This window comes from Euprymna scolopes, chromosome 13, assembly GCF_053919585.1.
Source record: "Euprymna scolopes isolate OS-2025 chromosome 13, ASM5391958v1, whole genome shotgun sequence".
In the NCBI taxonomy this organism is placed as follows: Eukaryota; Metazoa; Mollusca; class Cephalopoda; order Sepiida; family Sepiolidae; genus Euprymna; species Euprymna scolopes.
This window is the reverse complement of record NC_136494.1, coordinates 102,449,625-102,469,721: the sequence shown is the minus strand read 5'-3', so window position 1 is coordinate 102,469,721 and position 20,097 is coordinate 102,449,625. Positions and strand designations below refer to the sequence as shown.

At 33.8% G+C, this 20,097-nt stretch overlaps 1 protein-coding gene across 2 annotated transcripts in view; it reads left to right on the top strand.

Moving 5' to 3' along the window:
- The window catches only part of LOC145292117 (adhesion G protein-coupled receptor L1-like), a 108,655-nt gene extending 89,101 nt beyond the window's left edge, over nucleotides 1-19,554 (top strand). Inside the window, exons 26-30 of one of the 2 annotated variants that reach the window (XM_080138221.1) lie at nucleotides 1,639-1,762; nucleotides 4,310-4,351; nucleotides 5,293-5,370; nucleotides 12,240-12,285; nucleotides 18,961-19,554. In XM_080138221.1, coding sequence (XP_079994347.1) covers nucleotides 1,639-1,762; nucleotides 4,310-4,351; nucleotides 5,293-5,370; nucleotides 12,240-12,285; nucleotides 18,961-19,046 — 376 coding nt within the window. In that variant the 3' untranslated portion in view covers nucleotides 19,047-19,554. The remainder of the gene's footprint in view (nucleotides 1-1,638; nucleotides 1,763-4,309; nucleotides 4,352-5,292; nucleotides 5,371-12,239; nucleotides 12,286-18,960) is intronic. The other variant, XM_080138222.1, reaches the window with a different exon arrangement.
- Nucleotides 19,555-20,097: the final 543 nt, after the last annotated feature.

Sequence of the window (20,097 nt, the reverse complement as noted above, 5' to 3'; positions counted from 1 at the left end):
TTTATTGAGGCTTGGTGCATTTATAGTTAGTTCTATTTATTTATTTATTTATTTATTGGTTATAAAGGTGGGTGCAGGATGGGTAGGGCGAATTATTTTATTTTTAATTTTGATTTTCTTATTTTATATTTTATTTATTTAGTTATTTATTTATTGTTAGTTATTAAATACTGTTAGTATATTCGTCCCAATATTAAATGAGATCCGGTTAATAAGGGGCTGTAATTTTTTATTAGTATGGCTTCTAGTAATTTTAGTCTTCGTGTGCAATTGTAAAGGTATCGAATTGTAATATTGTTAGTTAAGGTATTTCTAATGTCGGACGATTGTAGGTTTTTATCATGGAATATTAGCTATTGTCTGCTAAATGTTAGGTTAATCGTCTGGAGAGTGTTTTCGTGGTGTGACCTATGTAAGCATTGTATGAGCTTAGAACCAATAAATAAATAGAACTAACTATAAATGCACCAAGCCTCAATAAAGAAAATGACAACAGCAACAATCGCTCCTGACGATGATCAGATGTACCGATTGAAAGCACTAGAAAAGAATATGGCTGCACAACAACTACTGGGCGCCATAATATACAATATGCCAGCCAAAATAAAAAAGAATGCTTGGTGAATTGAAAAGTTATCCAGCAAAATCGGAAAAAAGAACTACTCCATTGTATTAATCCGACGTGCTTGAATAATAACTTGCTGCCAAAATATACAAATATATATATATATATATATATATATATATATATATATATATATGGACATACACTTTTAAATTAGATAAAATAGAAAACTTTCTGGGGAGTTAAAAAACTATATAAATAATTAGATTGCAAACACTGGTAGCTCAATATTCAATGGAATAGAGCTTAATATATACAAAATCCAATTTTGTTTATTCTCACTATTTTCAATCCTCTCATAATATTCTTCAATCGTTCAATTAACAATCCATCTATCACATTAACCTTTATCTTTGAATGGCTTTTGGCTTTGGTAAGTGGACCTTTTAATAAAATAAATCCGCCTTGTCAGAAATACAAACACAATGAAATCAAATTCTCTCCAACAAGTGTTAAGATACGTACATATATGTTGGATAATCCAGATCCCCGGAAATGACGTCAAAAGAAAAGATGCGGGTACTCCCAGGAATGACATTAAAGAAGTCAAAATGGAGGACATATAATCCTCGGAGATTAGGTCAGCGAGATTGGCCGACATTTTCAAGAGAATGCATGTTGGAATGTTCACATCATCTGGATCAATAAAACAGATGTACAGACAACGGGGTGGGGGGAGCGAACATGACGGATGAGCTAAGCTACACACACCAACCCGGCCCTGCGCACTATCTGTATTGTCCAAACGTTTATTCTGAAACGAAAAAGGTTATTTTAAAATAAACAAAATATTTTATAACTAGCTCTGTGTGTTTTTCTTATCACTGCCAAGTGTATATATCGAGACAATAACAAACTTTGATTTTTTTTAGAAATTATATAAACTGAAAAACATTTTGGACCATCAGCTTCAGCGAATATATAACGTATAGAATATTATTTTTTTAAGGAATATTATATGAATTTCATGAATATAATGAATACAAAAACATGTTTTTTCATTTTCTTTCCAGGTGTGGAATACGAGGTATTGTTTTACTTTCTCCAGTTCTTGGATTCACTTGGATCACAGGAATTTTACTCATCCACAAGAATCCAGTAATGGAATATCTTTTCATCATTGGCCATGCTTTCCAGGTTGGTCAGATGATTTGTTCTCTTTAGTATTTTGGTTTTTGTATACTACCGATTATATGGTGCAACAAGAAATATCTTCTTACTCATCCTGCAACTCAGAACAAATGAACACAGTCATCTGAGTTGCAAAAAGAGTACATACGATTTAGGAAGTGACCTTTTTCATTTTACTGATTTCCACCCCAAATAAGGTGTAACATTGTCCAGGAACCAACACGTTGTAGCCTTAGTCACAAAGTAGACAAAGAATAGAAAAGAACTTCAACTCGTGTTTTCTTTGTAACAACGACATTTATTTTTCATTGTTATGGCTGTGCTATCACCAAGATTTTCTTCACAAAGGTCATCCACCGCCTCTCACGTGATTGTCCTCCTCCTCCTTTTTGTAGGCTTTTTTCCTTAACTGGTGACGTCATTTCGCATGCATTTGCTTATAGCCGCCTGCGCTGTGTTAAAAAGGCATACTGTCACTTGGATGCAAAGGGCTACTATTTAAGGCCAAAGCTATAGTGACACTATGTAGAGAGTTGAGCTGCAAGATGTCTGTTAACATTAGACTTGAACTTCTGCATGTCAGTACAGTCAGGGAAGCAGGGACCTGGGAGAGAATTCCAACGTCTAACAGTTCGATGGAAGAAACATTTAGGGATCTCTACAGTGTAGAAGTGGGACGTTGTTGCTTTTTGGGTTAGTCAAGGTATTTACTTCGAGGGAGTACAAGTGCTTCCAGTTTGTCAGAGCACATTCCATTAAAACACTTGTGAAACAGGTATAGGGATGCAATATTTTGGTGATGAGACAGGGGTTGGAGTTTGGTTGATAGTGCAGGACCTATTTGATTGGAGACTCTTTTTAAGAACCTGTCTAAGAGTGAAAGTAGTGCATTCAACAGTGCAGACGTGACAACAATACTCCATGCATGGGTGAATGGTTGCTTTGTTTGTTACTCTCAGGTGTGGGTATATTTTTTTCCTCTTCTCTTTCTTTTAGATCGCTCAAGAAAAATTAGAAATAGTGATCAGGACTAAATATAAAAATCGAATAAAGCACTCAAAGTATTTTTTGTTGTTTTTAGATCAATAGGCGGTGTTATTTGCCAGCGAAGCAGATTTGTAGAATATAAAGACAAAATTTCATTCTAAAATTTAAAACAACTTTATTGAATCATCTTCATTAATGTGTAAACAAAAGAGGAAACAGAGAGGAATGTAGGTAATAATTTCATAAGTATGGACGGAAACAAAAGGTCAGGAAGTCCGGATGATGTTAAACAAATGTTTTGTTAGTTCATGAGAAGTTTTGCATACAGTATACTAAAGTGCACACGTGTTGAAGTTAGGGCATGTGTAAGTAGTTATATATACGTGGGCGTGTTACATTAATTAAGTTCACGTGCATCCGGCAGTAGTCATGAGAGATTATTGTGTCATCTTGGCCAAGTCGAACCCAGGTCCAGAGGCAGAGTTGGGGTTGGGTGGTTGTGTTGCATACCAAGAGAGAAGTTTGGTGGTTGTTCTGAGTCTCGTGGAATCGTTGAGTAAAGAGTAAGCAGAACGTATTTATTAACTTCGGTAGTGTCCTTAGTTTGTCTGAGAGCTGGCTTCTGATTGGGCAAGCCAGAAAGAAAGTTGAACGCTTGCACGAATCAGTGCTGAGCTTAAAAACCAAACACAGATTCAAATTGGTAAACTGTAATTGATGCTGTCGTGGTTGTCAGTAATCGTTACTACAGTTACAGATTTATGTACACGACTTTTGCTATTGAAACTATCAAGCGAAAAACTCACGTTAAGTAAAAGAGTACTCATTCCCAAATGAGTAAAATTCATTTCCTGAACATGAACAGTTTGGCATCACTATTATGTCCTCTTACAAAGATTAAAATCAATATATAATGATAATAAACCTTATATCTAGATCTCTCATTCTAATTTTGATCAAAATCCATGATATTTTCATTCTAGAAAATGTCTAAAATTTAAGGTTTAAGGGTTCTTAAGAAGAAATTGAGATTCAGAGAATCTTGTTTAATTGGTATTTCATGACTATGGATCAAATCCAATGCAAAACTGATATATTTGAATCTTCAAATTAGAAGTTGTGCCCATATTATGCCTTTAAAAACATTTTAAAATACTCCCCACCCCGAAACCCTCCTGAAATTTGGGAAATATTTAATTGATGTTTAATACCTATATGATTAAAATTTCACAAACGTATCAGAGTTGTTTGAATTTTCATGAAGGGCTTCCACTTCCATTTTTGCCCATTTGCATAAAACTAAATTAAACTAATTATAATCGACATTTGGACTCTTACACTTAGCAGCTGTGTTCCAATGTTCATAATGATCGGCTAATTAATTTATAAATGAAACCTGTACTTATAAATATATAAATATACCTAACTTAAAGATATATTATTTTCTGTGGAAGTTTTTCAGTGACAAAAGACCACATATTATTTTCTTATTGGTTTTTATTGTTAAATACAATTATAAAATTACAAAAAAAAAATCACTATTTCTGTTCTCTCTTCTATTTCCAGGGTATATTTATCTTCGGTTTACACTGCATTTTTAGCAGACAAGTAAGTTTCATTCATTTTCATTTCGTTTGTGTAAAACAAATAAAAAAAAACTTTGTAAATCAAACTCATTTTTCAATATCATCACACACACACACACACACACACACACACACACCTTCACACCCGAAGATGACTAGTCAGAGTTTCAGTGTTCTAGAATTTCACGTCCAGTATTGAGTTGATAGCCAGAAAATAAAACGAGTTATTTCTACTTAAAATTTATTTTATTTTAAGCGTCTAAATTTAGGTAATATTGTTTTTTTTTAAACTTTTATTTAAAAAAAAAGATCTTATGTACATGGGGATCCACAAGAAAAATTGAGCTCATCAGAGGATTTGCACCTGTAAAAAGATTGAAAACTGTTGCTCTCAGGTGCCAGAATCAATATCAATCAATGAACCAAAACGACAAAAATAAATTAAATTTTATTGATGGCAGATAATGGATTTGAAGAAATAGCCAAATATATAGTAACTAATAAGAAACGAGTCTCACATTGACTCTGAAAAGAAAAAAAAAACATTTTGGTACAAGAAATAGCTCGTTAAGCAAATGGGGGAGATGAGCAGTAACCAGATAGCAAAAAGATAATGCGCCGTGGAAGATTTGGGGCAGATTGTTTGGGTTTAACTTAAGTATCAATTTAATAACTTCTAGTACAATGTTCCAATGTCTATTTTTTAAAAGGTGTGAATGTGTAGATTCTTTTTACGCTTTGATTGGCTGAAATAAAATTTCTGTATTAACATTTGTGCCCAATCAATATTAGTTGATTTTTTTTTTTTTTTTTGTTGACAAAAAGCGTTCGCTTTTTGATTGCCTGAAATAAAATTCCTGTATTAATATTCGTATCCAATCAACGATTGATATTTTGACAAAAAAGTATTCGTTTGCTGCTGCTGGTTGAACAAAGTTCACAAATTTGCTTCCTCTCTTTCAGGTAAGAGACGGTTTTAGGCAGTGGTTACACAAGAAAAATTATTTCACTGAATTTTCAAATTCTACTCTCAAATGTGCGGTAAGTGTTCTATTTCCTTTATTTCAATTCTTTTGATGTGAATACAATCGGATTGACTATTCTGTTCGTTTGCCAATGTATAGGTTCTTTATCGCAACCTGTACTATCTCTTGGATGTGTACGTTGTGTACAAACGCTCAAACTAGCATAAACTTTTACAGACAATCAAAACGCTGAAGCAAGGCACATTTTATGCATAGGTTTATAGATCATCAACATAGGTCAAACTAACAAAAGAATGAAAACACTTTCAAAAACACACATAGATACAAAATGAAAACGTAGCAGAAATAAAAAAAAAAAATACTAAAATTAAAAGAGGTCAATAGACTTATTAAAGTTACAGAATATAAAGTATTTTATGTTTCTGAAGTTTTGAGATGAGTATTGATAATTTGTATTATTTGGATTATTCGAACTACTGTTCTTATCTTGAGTGTTACTCCCACAACGCTCCGTCCGATATAACTTCTGACTTGGTTCAAGTATATCTTGTCGAGCTTAGAAATCTTGCTGTCAAACTCAGGAATCTGGATGGAATTTTGAACAGAAATCCTTATTTAATTAATGGGAAGTATCATACTCTCATTCTGTCAGACATGATCAGGTAGAAGTCTTAAATAATCATAAAGTATTTTAAGCATAAAAATAGTGTTGCTTCACAAGCAAAAAGAGAGCATAAAACAATATATTTATTTATATCACACGTGACAGCATGGTTCTGAACAAATTCGTCCACGCAATCCTGATCAATACCACCGAATCGACACACTATACCATCGAACAATATCATGGAATTGACACGCCACATTCCCGAGCAACACTGTCGACCGACACGACACGCCACTGAACAATCTCATCAAATCAACACATCACTGAACAATATCATTGAATTGACATGCCATGTTTCCAAACAACATCGTCGACCGACATGATACACCACCAAACAATCTCGTCGAATCAACACAATATGAAATGCAGTAATGTGAGACACGTTGTCAGAGCAATATTTTCCAACTACTCCTGAATGACTAATCGGCCCATTTTTGTAGTTGTCATGCGAAACTCAATCATCGCTTTGGGGTAAGATGGATGCAGCTCATTAGCAGACTTTTGATTTGCAATCTAAAGGTCCTGGGTTCACTTTTCGCCACAGGTAGGCCCGACTCATACACTGGCACACAATTCTTGTGCACTTCCGTGCATGCTGGTCACACTCCTCCTTGATCTCGAGATCACATAAATGACAATGCTTGGCAGGTCATTTCCTCCTGGTACTTTGCCTCAATGATACAGGTTCAGGAACTGCCTCAGTGGTGCCTTCGTTTACTGCATCATCAAACTCTTCCTACTCTGGATCCTTGGGTGCATCATCTTCCGAGGAACTTTCTTCATCTGGTTGTTCATACAGCAGTGGGACTTCGTCATTCATCACTGATTATGCAATTATGTCAGCATGCTGGACGTACGTCCTTTATGTGGTGCGGTGTTCCATCAACTGAGATCAAGTGTTGGCTATTTATTTTTGTTATTATTCCTGTGCCAAACTGCATCGTACATCTTCCCCACGGACTGTTCACCCAAACCGCATTTCCCTCCTTGTTTGGATTAGCAACTGTAGTGTTCGACACCATCACTTCATCAATACTCTTGACATGGATCTTATAATTGTAAGCACATTTGCAGGTGCCGTCATGGCCGTCCTGTCATCCTTAAGTGTGACCTTGTACCAGTACACTGCATCTAAGATCATGCACTTTGTTCTTGACGCAATGTGTTTTATTATGTGATGGAACCTCTCAATTATTCCGTTTCCAGAGGATACATGGCCACACTGAAATCAATGTGCACGCCCCACATCTGTGTAAAGTCAGCAAATGGCTTTCCACAAAATGCAGCACCATTATCCGTGAGCAATTCAGTCGGCAGCTCCCTTTCACAGAATATACTCTGCAACTGCTTAATGATGCTAGCAGAATCCTGTTGGTGCAACTGCCTCGAAATAGCAAAATGGCTAGGGCCATAGTCTATCAACGTCAAGTACAATTGAGTGCCAAAATGGGTTATATCCATAGCAGCCCTACCCAAGGTTTCCAGGACATGCAGCCTACCTGGCTTCCAATGTACCTGGACTGGATCTATGGACTGGCATTCTTTACAATCCCCAACTATCGACTGCACTTCAATTTCAGTTATTAGTGGGTTGACTAACTTCACAAAGTAACATGTCCTTTTCACACTGGGATTTCCACTAGACCAATGAATTGTCTGTATTTGAGATACGTGTTCATGTTCTGCGACCAGAGCACACACAAGTTCTCTGGGTTCTGTTGCTTTACGAATCTCATTTAATTACTGCTGAGTAAGTTGGTCAGCTCTGTTATCATGAGCACTACATCGATTGTTAGGGCATATTCTGAGGCCAAATCTTGGAGCATGGAGCGCCAATGCCTAATTAACAGTTCCAAGGCTGCTTTGGTGTGCACTCTTGTCTGTCCGGACAAGGTGTCAGTTATTCACTGATGCATACATTCATAAATGTATGGTTTTTGGCTTTCTACTTAATGCCTCGCAGCACAGAATCAAGCTCAGCTAAATTTATGTGCTTGTATTCATGCACTGTTCAGAGCCAGCTTGCGCCCTCTGCCTTGGAACCATTGCTTTCCACAACCACACCTGTAGCAATGGAGCTAGCGTTCACTCACACTTTAACATCTTCTCCACAGATACACCAGTCACCTTTCACTGGATCATTCTGGGCTGCTCTCAAACAAATGTCTTCGATCATCCATGTGAGAATAGGGTCTCACACTTTGTTATTCTGTCCAGTTATCATCATATTTGCCCTTTGTTTTACAAATGCTGTGGTGACGTATAACCAGCCACACACCGGGAAATGGCCAGTCAGTTTCCCGCACACTGAAAATACAATTCGGTGAGTAAATCTATCAGGCACTGCTGGAATGTCACTTCCACACCACCATAACAATTTTCAGTGCTCCTCCTGGATACGTAATTCCAATACGTATGAGCCTAGTCTCAGCTGTTCTGGGAACTTGCTTTCCAGTCCAAACATGGATTGTAGAACACACACTTTCATTCACAAAAATGTTGTGTTTATAGTCTTATCCTGGCTGAGGACAGTATTAACAAGGCTCGTAATATTAAAGGGGCAACATCAGCTCAATATCTCTGTCCATTCATCTCTACTGTTTGGAATGACCACAGAAATCGCTCCCAATAATCTATACCGAGCCGCACTTTCTGTTTGTTCTCCTGCACAACAGCCATGAGAGGGATTAGATCTTTTGGAGGGCCAAGTTCATCCTCAGGATATGGCAGCAGCCAACCATTATCGATCCACACCTGCAGTTTGCGATCATATTCCTCACGAAGTAGATATTCTGCAAGTCTATTTCTCAACGTAAGTGGAGGTTAATCAGCAGCCCATTTGACAATGTGGTCCCCTTCCGAACGTTCTGTTTATACTCTACGGAGAAGTCAGGCTTGGTAATGGTGATAGTAGCAAAATTGGTCTTGTCACCTCACCTACAGTAGACACAGTTACTCCTCCATATAGGTTGATGCATGTGGAAAAGTTTGTTAGATAAAAGAAATATTATATATATATATATATATATATGATTAGTTTTTTTGGAAAAAGAATTCCAGCAGAGTGCTCAATTAAAAGGAAAATCCAAATTTTAAGAGCGTACTTATATTTTGTGTACAGAAAGTTGTTAGTTGAGACAGGTCATTGGTACCGTCGGTTTCAAGCCCGATAATAAGGCCCGTTTAAGGTATCCTTATCGAGCTCTCTTCAGCCAATATTCGTCTATCTTATAACCGGAAGTGTGAAGTATATATACCTCGCGAGTCCACGTTCAAATCTCGTTTTGTTTAATACCCCCCCCTTTTTTTTTTTTTTTTTTTTTTATCTATCTATATATATATATATATATATATATATATATATATCGGGTAATGTAATACCTAATTTTCAACTTTGAATTATTTAAATTTAAGATCTAATTTCGAAAAAATGTTTTTTTTAATATATGAATCGATTTTAATTTGAACCCCATTTAATTTTAAAATCTCTTTCCTTATGTATAAAAACTTTAAAATCTGTATTGGTATCGGTTAAAAACTTAAAAATTCGTTTAATTATATCGAACATTTAAAAATTTCCAAAAATACGTTTAAAGTTTTAAAAAATATATTTTTAATTATATCGAATCACGTTTAAAAATTTCGAAATACGTTTAAAAATTATTTTTTAAAAACCCAAATCTTTCAAGGTTTGGGGAAGTGAGTATTTATCTATCCTAAGTGATTTCCCTAGTTTATTAACATTATTATATTTTTCTATAGTTTTAAATTCGAAATAGATTATAAATTACATTTATAAAATATAATATATATATATATATGACATTAATTAAAAATCTATAATATAATTGCGATTAAAATCCAAGTTTACCGACTAATTATTTATGTATTTACAATTTTTTTTCCTTAGCCTTCTAGACAAACATTTTCCAAGAACACATAGACTACATAAACTTTTTAATAGAAACACGGTGAAAGTTAGTTACTCGACAGCTCCATCAATAAAGTCGATAATATCCAAAGAACCAAAAAAGATAGATAACGCAGGCTGCTCTTGCAGGACCAAAAATAGCTGTCCATTGGAGGGTAATTGTAAAGCTGAATCCCTTGTCTATGAGGCCACAGTAACGGAACAATCCACAAATATACCGGAAATATATATAGGTATGACAAAAGGCCAATTTAAACAAAGGTATTATGCACATATGAGCTCCTTTAGAGCTAAAACAAGGATGAATACAGCATTAGCTACCCGCGTGTGGGAGCTTAAAGAAAAAAATACACCCTTTTCCATAAAATGGAGAAAAATAGAGCATAGACCAGCCTACGTCCCGGAATTAAGTCAATGCTCACTCTGTAACGCAGAGAAATACTACATCCTCCGGTCCATTCATGACCCAAAAATAAAATGTTTAAATGTGAGGAGTGAAGCTTTGAAAAGTTGCATACATAGAAGGAAGGGTCTCCTAATAAATTGGATCAATGAAAAGAACAACACTTAGATGTTGTTTTTATATATATATATATATATAAGGAAAAAAAATTGTAAATACATAAATAATTAGTCGGTAAACTTGGATTTTAATCGCAATTATATTATAGATTTTTAATTAATGTCATATATATATATATATTATATTTTATAAATGTAATTTATAATCTATTTCGAATTTAAAACTATAGAAAAATATAATAATGTTAATAAACTAGGGAAATCACTTAGGATAGATAAATACTCACTTCCCCAAACCTTGAAAGATTTGGGTTTTTAAAAAATAATTTTTAAACGTATTTCGAAATTTTTAAACGTGATTCGATATAATTAAAAATATATTTTTTAAAACTTTAAACGTATTTTTGGAAATTTTTAAATGTTCGATATAATTAAACGAATTTTTAAGTTTTTAACCGATACCAATACAGATTTTAAAGTTTTTATACATAAGGAAAGAAATTTTAAAATTAAATGGGGTTCAAATTAAAATCGATTCATATATTAAAAAAAACATTTTTTCGAAATTAGATCTTAAATTTAAATAATTCAAAGTTGAAAATTAGGTATTACATTACCCGATATATATATATATATATATATATATATATATAGATAGATAAAAAAAAAAAAAAAAAAAAAAGGGGGGGGTATTAAACAAAACGAGATTTGAACGTGGACTCGCGAGGTATATATACTTCACACTTCCGGTTATAAGATAGACGAATATTGGCTGAAGAGAGCTCGATAAGGATACCTTAAACGGGCCTTATTATCGGGCTTGAAACCGACGGTACCAATGACCTGTCTCAACTAACAACTTTCTGTACACAAAATATATATATATATATATATATATATATATATATATATATATATATATATAATATTTCCTTTTGTTTTTTTTGGAATCCTTTAAGATGAGGCTGCATAGTTTGTGTATTTATTCTTTTACAGACTGTTATATTCATCTTCATAATTGTTGTTGTTTTACTACGTTTCGGCCAACTCATCCTCTGGCTTTCTTCAGGTGATTAACTGCAATGGGATAGGAATGCTGAGTCGTGTATCTGTGTCGGGCATTGAGTCTTTACGGTTCCAGATGAGCATTGTCTGAAGATAATGGTTTCAAGCCTATCCAAGCAAGCTAGAGTGTTAGTTTTGGTCAAAACGTGGTGAGACGACAACTATGGAAGGCAGTGATTACTGGAGACACAGTTACAAAACTCAGCATGCCTATCCCGTCGTGGTTAATCTCCTGAAGAAGGCCAGAGGATGAGTTGGCCGAACTGTGGTGAAACAACAATGCCTATGAAGAGGAGGATAACAGTTTGCAAAAGAATGAATGCATAAAAGAAATAGTACTAAAACATTGACACTATTAAATTCTGTTCTAAGGGAGAAGAAAGGCAGTATTTTGGCAATGCTCAAGTATTTAAAAAGATAGAACTCTCCATGAGGGTTGTGCAGTAGGTAACTGCATAGAGCAGAGGAATGGCACTGAAAAGAATTTGCTGGTAATGAGTCTGATGGAACTCCTTACGAAAAAATGGATTGCTAAGGGAGATAAATGCTACATAACAGAATGCAAACCACATTTGGGATTTATTTCTTTTCTTCTTTATAACAACAATAAAGTTGTTTCTTTTGATTAAAGATTTTATACATTTTCCTGCTCTGGTCTCAAGGTTCTCTCATCTTGATCTCAAATTATTTAACCCCACCCCAAAATAAATCGTTTTGTTTGTCGTTTTGGTATTTTTAGGGACTGGACCAAACTAATGTGACACGGACCATGAGTACAGCTCAAAGTAAGTTTGTCACATTTTTTTTTATTTTTTTTATTTTTCACTGATATTTCAGTTTCTAAAAAGGAGTGACACAACTTGGCAGATAAAACATTTTTATTTTCTCTTTATTCACGTCAAACAATGCTTACTCCTGCTTGAACCTAAGCGGCTACTATTTGTGATTGTTCTAACAGGGGCACTATGTAGGAAGGTAAACAATGAGATGTCTGTTCATATTAAATTGAAATTTCTGCATCTTGACATAGTGAGAGAAGAGGGAAATAGGGAGGGAATTCCAAAGTTTAGCAGTTCAAGAGAAGGAACTATTAGAGTAGAAGGTTTGGCATCTCGGTATCTCTACAGTGAAGAGGTGAGATTTTGCTGCTTGGCAGGTTTGTCAATGGGTTTTATCGAGGGGGCACAATTTACTGCTACTTCATCAGAGCACATTCCATTAAAGCACATGTAAAATAAGCACAAAGATGCAACATTGTGGTGATGAAACAGAGGTTAGAGCTTGGTTGATAGTGAGGGGCCTATTAGATTGGAGACTTTTTTGGACCCCGTCTAAGATTGAGAGACTAGTGGTAGATGCACCAGCCCAAATGTAGCAGCAATACTCTATGCATGGTTGAATAGTGGTTTTGTAGAGGTACAGGATACAATCATGTGTGAGTAATTTTCTAGCACAGTAGAGGTAGCCTTTGCAGCAGCCTTAGCAATGTCTTCAATGTATCTATTCCAATTGCAGTTGCTTTTTTCCTCATCAATATTAGCGATTACACTAGCCAACACATTTTTTTGGTGCTCAAGGTTTCTAAACTGATTTAGACTAATTTGGGGGTGCTGATTCCGAAAATCATATTAATATTTTCTCATCAGGTCAATTTGTCGAGGTATTTGCTATTTGAACCCCTTTTTATCTTAAAATTAAGTGTTCTGCCTCCCTATTTTGAACCCATTATCTCCTGTTAAGTTACTTTCTTTCTAATTTCCTCTTCCGGTTAGTCTTAACTTTCTTTTTACAACCATTGGCAACACAGCATGCCTCTTTATTCTTTATCCGCCTCCATCCCCGGCATCAACGGCATGTTTTACTTATTTCTTATTCTTAACGATGTGTCTGTTTACTTTGTCATGCAATGTGACATTTACGAACTTATTCAGTTTTTCAATTTCTTTAACTTCATTTTCCTACCCTCGTTTGTTGTTATTGATTTTACTTTCTCATATCCATCATTTTTTCTCTTTCAGTATTTGCTTTTTCTCTTTAAATAAATATACCTGTGCATTATGCACTAGTCTTCAGAGTCGTTATTTTTTAGCATATTTTGCCTGACTGTGAAGTGTAGGTGCGTGCGATGACAGTACATTAGGCATGTTTCTATATGCATTCTAGCTTCATGATTAAAATTGTAGGTTGCTATTGTGATGTATGTTAATTGATTATGACATCACAAACCTTAAAGTAAAAGTCAAATTTGCTATACAATGAGGTATGTAGTTGGTAAGAAGTAGACACTGAGTAGTAAATAGGCCTATCGATTGTGGCATGTTTTTGTTGATTTCTGGGTTAAAGTAAGTATTCTCTTAATGTTAGGAATCCATACAGGAAATAAGTAAGCCGCATTATTTTACTTTCGTTGCAGATTTTTGGAGCAAAAATTAAGCATGGTTACATCATCTCTTAGGTGACATTGTTGACACAATCCAAAAGTGTTTTGCTATTTTTGCAAGGAATATACATTGCAATCCAACAGGAAATGGATCAGTGAATTTGTTAAGTGTGCTTATCTTGCTTACTTCAATATAATGCTGACTGATCGATAAGACATGGGCACCCCATATTGTATGCAAGCAATGTGTTGAGCATCTTCGATAGAGGATAAAAACGATAGAAAGTCTCTTTGCTTTGGTATTCTAATGGTCTGGGGTGGACCAAAAACCATTTCGATGATTGCTATTTTTGTGCAGTCAAAACGAAGGGAAGAACAGGAATTTGTTGGTTTATCAAAACCTGAAGTTTGTAAATAGACCAATTCTACATTGCAATGAAATTCCTGTTCCAGTGTTTAAATGCTTGCCAAAATTGGAATTGCCTGGTTCTGAAGAAGACCAAGCATCTGTTCTGTCCACTGACAATAGTGGAGCCACTGTTTCAGATATCGGTTTTCCTCCTTCTTCACTACCACAGCTTTTTTCTCAAAGAGAACTTAATGATCTGACTAGAGATCTCAACCTTTCCAAAGAATCTTCTGAACTTTTAGCTTCAAGACTCAAAGAAAAATATCTACACCAGCTTGGAACTCTCATAACCTTCTACAGAAAACACCATATTGAATTCTTGCCATATTTCACCCAGGAAAATGGCAGAATACGTTGTCGGCTTGCTGCAGCATCTTGGTGTCGAACAGTATTATTCTCAAATTTGGTGCCTTTTTATAGACAATTCCAAAAGAAGTTTAAAATGTGTTCTTCTTCACAATGGTAACCTTATATGGATCAGTTCCTCCAGGCCTCAAAGAAAAATATGATGAAATCAAATTTATTTTGGAATAGATTTTATACAGACAGCACCAATGGATCATATGTGTCGATTTGAAAATGGTTAGGTTTTCCTTGCACTACAAGGTGGCTACACAAAATTTCCTTATTTCTTGTATTTGTGTGATAACAGGGCACTGGGTAAAAAAAGATTGACCTGTGTGCAGTGCACTGATAGGTGTATCAGAATTTTTGTAGGAATTTTTGACACCCCTAACACAAAACTGCGAATAAAATATAAATACTCGTAATTTCTCTTTTAAAAGTGGGTTGTTTATTTTCTTTATGGATTATACTTCCAAAATAAACTATTGAAGTTGTATAAAATGTAATAGAAATATTATTTTTTATTTTTTAAAAAACTGTTATGAAATTAATTGATTTTATGAGTTCAGTATTTTTCAATTTTTAAACTTTAAAAATTTATCCAAATTTTTCTATTAATTCTATTTTTACGATATTTTCAGGGTCAATGTGAAATGTTATGCTCTTTCCAATAAACCGAATATGATATTTTAGACAAACGTTTTTTTTTAATTCACGCCTCCCCCATTTTAAAATGTCTATTAAAAAGTAAATAATTAATTTACTCACCAAAGGTTTATATATCACAAATTGAAGATAAAAGATCAATAAATAATATATTCAAATTTAAAACAAAAAAAAAAAAGAACAGTGTTTTTTTAGAAATTTATCTTGGAAAGACAGGGGGTCAAATTAATTCACGCCCCCCCCATTTTGAAATGTATATTAAAAAGTAAATAATTAATTTACTCACCAAAGTTTTATATATCACAAATTGAAGATAAAAGATCAATAAATAATATATTCAAATTTAAAACAAAAAAAGTAGTGTTTTTTTTAGAAATTTACCTGTAAAGTCCGAAGTTTAAAACCTTTTTTTTTTAAATAACTTTTTTTTTTTTTTTTTTTTTTAATGAAACCTTGGTCCTTGTCCATTTAAATAAAAAAAAAAAAAATTAGGGTTTGAATTACATTTTTCGAGTAGTTATAAGCTTGGAAAGACAGGTGGGTTGAATTATTCAATATTTTTCACAAAGTTTCGGACACACCTAGCGCACTGATTCTTAGCTCTCTTAGTGTTCTGGCTTTTCCTTTGGTGGAGCATCCCAAAATTGTGTTTCCTCCTCTTCACATAAAACTTAACATCATGAAATAGTTTGTGAAGGCTCTTGAGAACGATGGCGACTGTTTCAAATATATTTACATGAAATTTCCAGACCTAACCATAGAGAAATTAAAAGTTGGAATTTTTTATGGACTCAAGATTCAGAATTAAATCAATGACACAAATTTCTGTAATTTTATGAATCCTGTACAATTGAGTGACTGGACGGCGTTTACAAATGCAGTAAAATTAACGACAAAGCGCTTGTTGAAGCATTACTAATAAGTTTCCGTCAATTGGGTGCAAATATGAGCATCAAGTTACATTTTTTGCACAGCCATCTTGCCTGTTTTCCAAAAAATCTAGGTGATGTGAGCAACGAGCAAGGGGGGCGCTTCTAAGACATATAATTTAATATATGAGAAGAAGACGAAAATAGAGGGACTGAAGTTTGAACTATTCTTGTTTAGCTGTTATGAATAAAACAAAAACTTACTTTCTCTCGCGAATCAATGTCCCTGTTGAGCGATTTGGCCACACACTGACCAATCAACTTGCAGGGTTCATTGATTCCATCTGACTCCTAAGGAACTAATTCAGCTCCTTTGGGAATCACGGTCGGTCAGCAAAGAGAACCTTGGAAGCAGTGAAGAAATACCCTTTCTCTTTCTCTCTCTCTCTCTCTCTCTCTCTCTCTCTCTCTCTCTCTCTCTCTCTCTTGTCTCTGTCCAGCATTGACGATCTTCACCAGTAGATAACTGCTGGCCGACCTTCAACAGCCCAAAGAACTTATAATTTTTCCTTTTCCTCACTCGGACATAATTCAACCTTCTTCCACGTAAATAAATCCTTTCGTTTTTTTTGTTTTTTTTAAAGAGGTTTTGTTTTATCTTTCGTGCAACGTTTTCATTTACTACTAATATATAGAAATACATCTCACATTTCTAAACCTCATCTATTTTCGAACGTCTGTCTTTGCATCACATAGTTAAACCTATATTTAATATTTGGCGCTTCTACACTATTAGGACGAAATTTCACAAATCTAATACTGAATTTCACATGAAAACAATGACATCTACGTATTCCTCATATTTTTAAGATGATCATATCCAAAAATTATGAAAATCGATAAGGTAGAAAATTATTTATTAAAGAAAATAATTAAAAAAATATTTGATGAAAACGATCGTAAGACACAGGAGAGTTCAAAAAGGGAAGTGATTTTCCGTTTCGATTTAAACAAGATGGCCGCAATTTTTCACATGCTAACACGATTAAACTTTTTTTTAATAATTCAGTAATATGCAGGTAATTTTTACTGCATAATTTGGAAGCTACCATTGTAATTTATTAGAACTGACAAAAAAATCAGTTGGGACTATTGTTTTTTATCTGAAGAGTCCATTTACCGACTACAAAATTTCGTACTAATAATGTAGACTATTCTATACATATATCTCTATTGTCACTGCTGATTTAGTGTTATTAAATTGAGTTAGCGTTCAGGAGTAGTTAAGAAAAATTTTAAGTCATTTGGATCATCCAAGGATCAGGGACTAATTACTTAGATTGGAGAAAGAAGTACAATGTTTATGAGACCTAATTTTTGGCGACCCCCACCCCCCACCCCCAGGAAGACACCACTATCCCAACCTCTGTCCCGGTGCATTGTTCAAGTGTATTTTGATAAATCTCGTTAGGGAAGATGAGAGAGAAAAATTCCTTTATAACTGTCTTTCTCTATTCTTTCAATAAATAGGAAAAGTTAAAGAGGATGAGGATGAGAAGAGTATATCAATAAAGGTGGAGGATTTTTAAATGTATCCAAGCATCTCTATGAAAGAGGGTCTTTCGATTAGGCATGGTTAAGTTTGAAATTATAGGAAAAAAATATTTTTACTAAAATTTCGCTATTTGTTAAAGTTAAAAAATAGTAAGAGTAAAGACCAACGGTGTAAATGTAATTGTGATAACTTTTTTTTATAGGGAATAAACATTTTTTATAGGCAATAAAAAAATTTTATAGGCAAGAAAAAAATTTTATAGGCAATAAAAATTTTTTTATAGGCAAGAAAAAATTTTTTTATAGGCAATAAAAATTTTTTATAGGCAATAAACATTTTTTATAGGCCATAAAAAATTTTATAGGCAATAAAAATTTTTATTAGCAATAAATTTTTTTTATATGCACTAAAAATAATTGCTTTTTTCTTAAATATCATTAAATGAGGAACCATTTCAAGTTAAAATCTATTTAACATTACGAACGTAATCTGAAGAAAACACGTTTAAAATATGTAAATATGTTACAAAATTCGTGCTTGTCACAAAATGGAGTTCTATGGGATGCCGCCATATTGTTTTTGGTATCTCTCAAGACAAAAATGTATTAAAAGTTTTTTCCCACTATTACTATATAATCATGCGTTGATTTTAACTTGAAAACGTGCTTTGTGTCATAATCTTTAAAACTTTCACGAAAAACACTCGTCTGGCTGAAACCACAATCAATAATTTCCCCCACTCGTTATCTGTGCCGAAACCTAAATTCCATGAACAAAGCTTCTTTCTTAGAACTGCACGCCTGTAAAACTCTCTTCTGTTTGCCTGCTTTCCAGCCTACTACAATATGGTCGTCTTCAAGTCCAACGTAAACAAGTTCTTGATGAACCATCTCCTTAAGTAATCCAATTTACCAAATTTCCACTACTAACGATTACTACAATATTTTCCCATTGACTACTGTATACCCATTAACCCTTATCCTCGAATGGCATCCGGACCTTGAAAAGTGGTAACTCTTTATATACATATATATATATTAATGCTTATATGCTAATTTTATTCGAATTTTTTACTTTCTTTTATAGACATGTGTGTGTGTGTGTGTGTGTGAGAGAGAGAGAGAGAGAGAGAGAGAGAGAGAGAGAGAGAGAGAGAGAGAGAGAGAGAGAGAGAGACTTATTCTTTAGTTTTACCGTTCGTCCGTATATTGTAATTCATTTTCTCTTTTGTTTCAGGTTTGGACAACTTGGATTCTTACCAACCTAAACTTTCCGATTTTCAACCACGGAAATCTTGTGACTATTTAATTCCCGGGAAATGAACGCAATCCCATTAAAGTGCAAAGAATAAACGATTGGAATATATGTATATGCTTTATTTGGGACAAACCTCACCGTAATAATTGCCAAAATCAACAGAAAATGTGTGTATGCGGGCTATTTCCCAACTTTTATTAAATGAACCCTGCCAAGAGAATTCAATTTCTTTTCTGACTTTAAGGAATGATTTGTGTTATTAATAAACTTCGCGGAACTCGATTAATTTTATATATTAAAAACAATAATCTCCATCTCTCAAATTGGTAAAGGGTAGGTTTTTGTTTTCTGCCTAGATTTTTTATTTATTTATCTCTCAAATATTTCGTCTCATTCACTTCTGCAATCTTGTTACCTACAATTTGAACTTTCACAATGATAACAAAAATGAACATTTTTAGAATCTGAATGCAAATAGCAATAAATTCAATTTATACAAATTGAGAAATTCGAAGTGCTGGTTAAAAGTTGACAGATCGATTTTCTTTTTAAATATATGGTTTTAAGCAAAAATTAATGAATAAATAAAATCGGTACTTACTTGTCATTGCGAAAATAGTACTATATCTAAAAATTGCGAAAATTCATCGAATAGAACAACTGCTATTGTGTTTTTAGTAAAAAGTCTATCGCTATGGTTTGAAACACTATGTCAGTCATTGAAGTGGCGAAAAGGGAGATAAGTATGTCCCCTGCATTTTTTAATTTTCACATCTAGTGAAAATGCAATTTCCCCAATTTTCCATGAAAATCACTTTTAACTGTAAATATTTTTCTATTCAAATTTTCGTATTTTTAAAAAATATATTACTATTTTCGATATGACAAGTAAGTACTGTTGATTTTTTGCTTAAAACCACATATTTAAAAAAAAAGTCGATCTGTTGACTCTATCTTAACAAGCACCAAATTCGACAACAGAAAAGAAAAAAAGTTCAAATTTCAAATGCAACTGTAAAAAAAAAATAGTTAAAAAAAAAAAAAAATCAGAGATTATTTTTATGGTGCGGTAAAACGATGAGATACAACACTCTTACTATTGATTACAACACCATT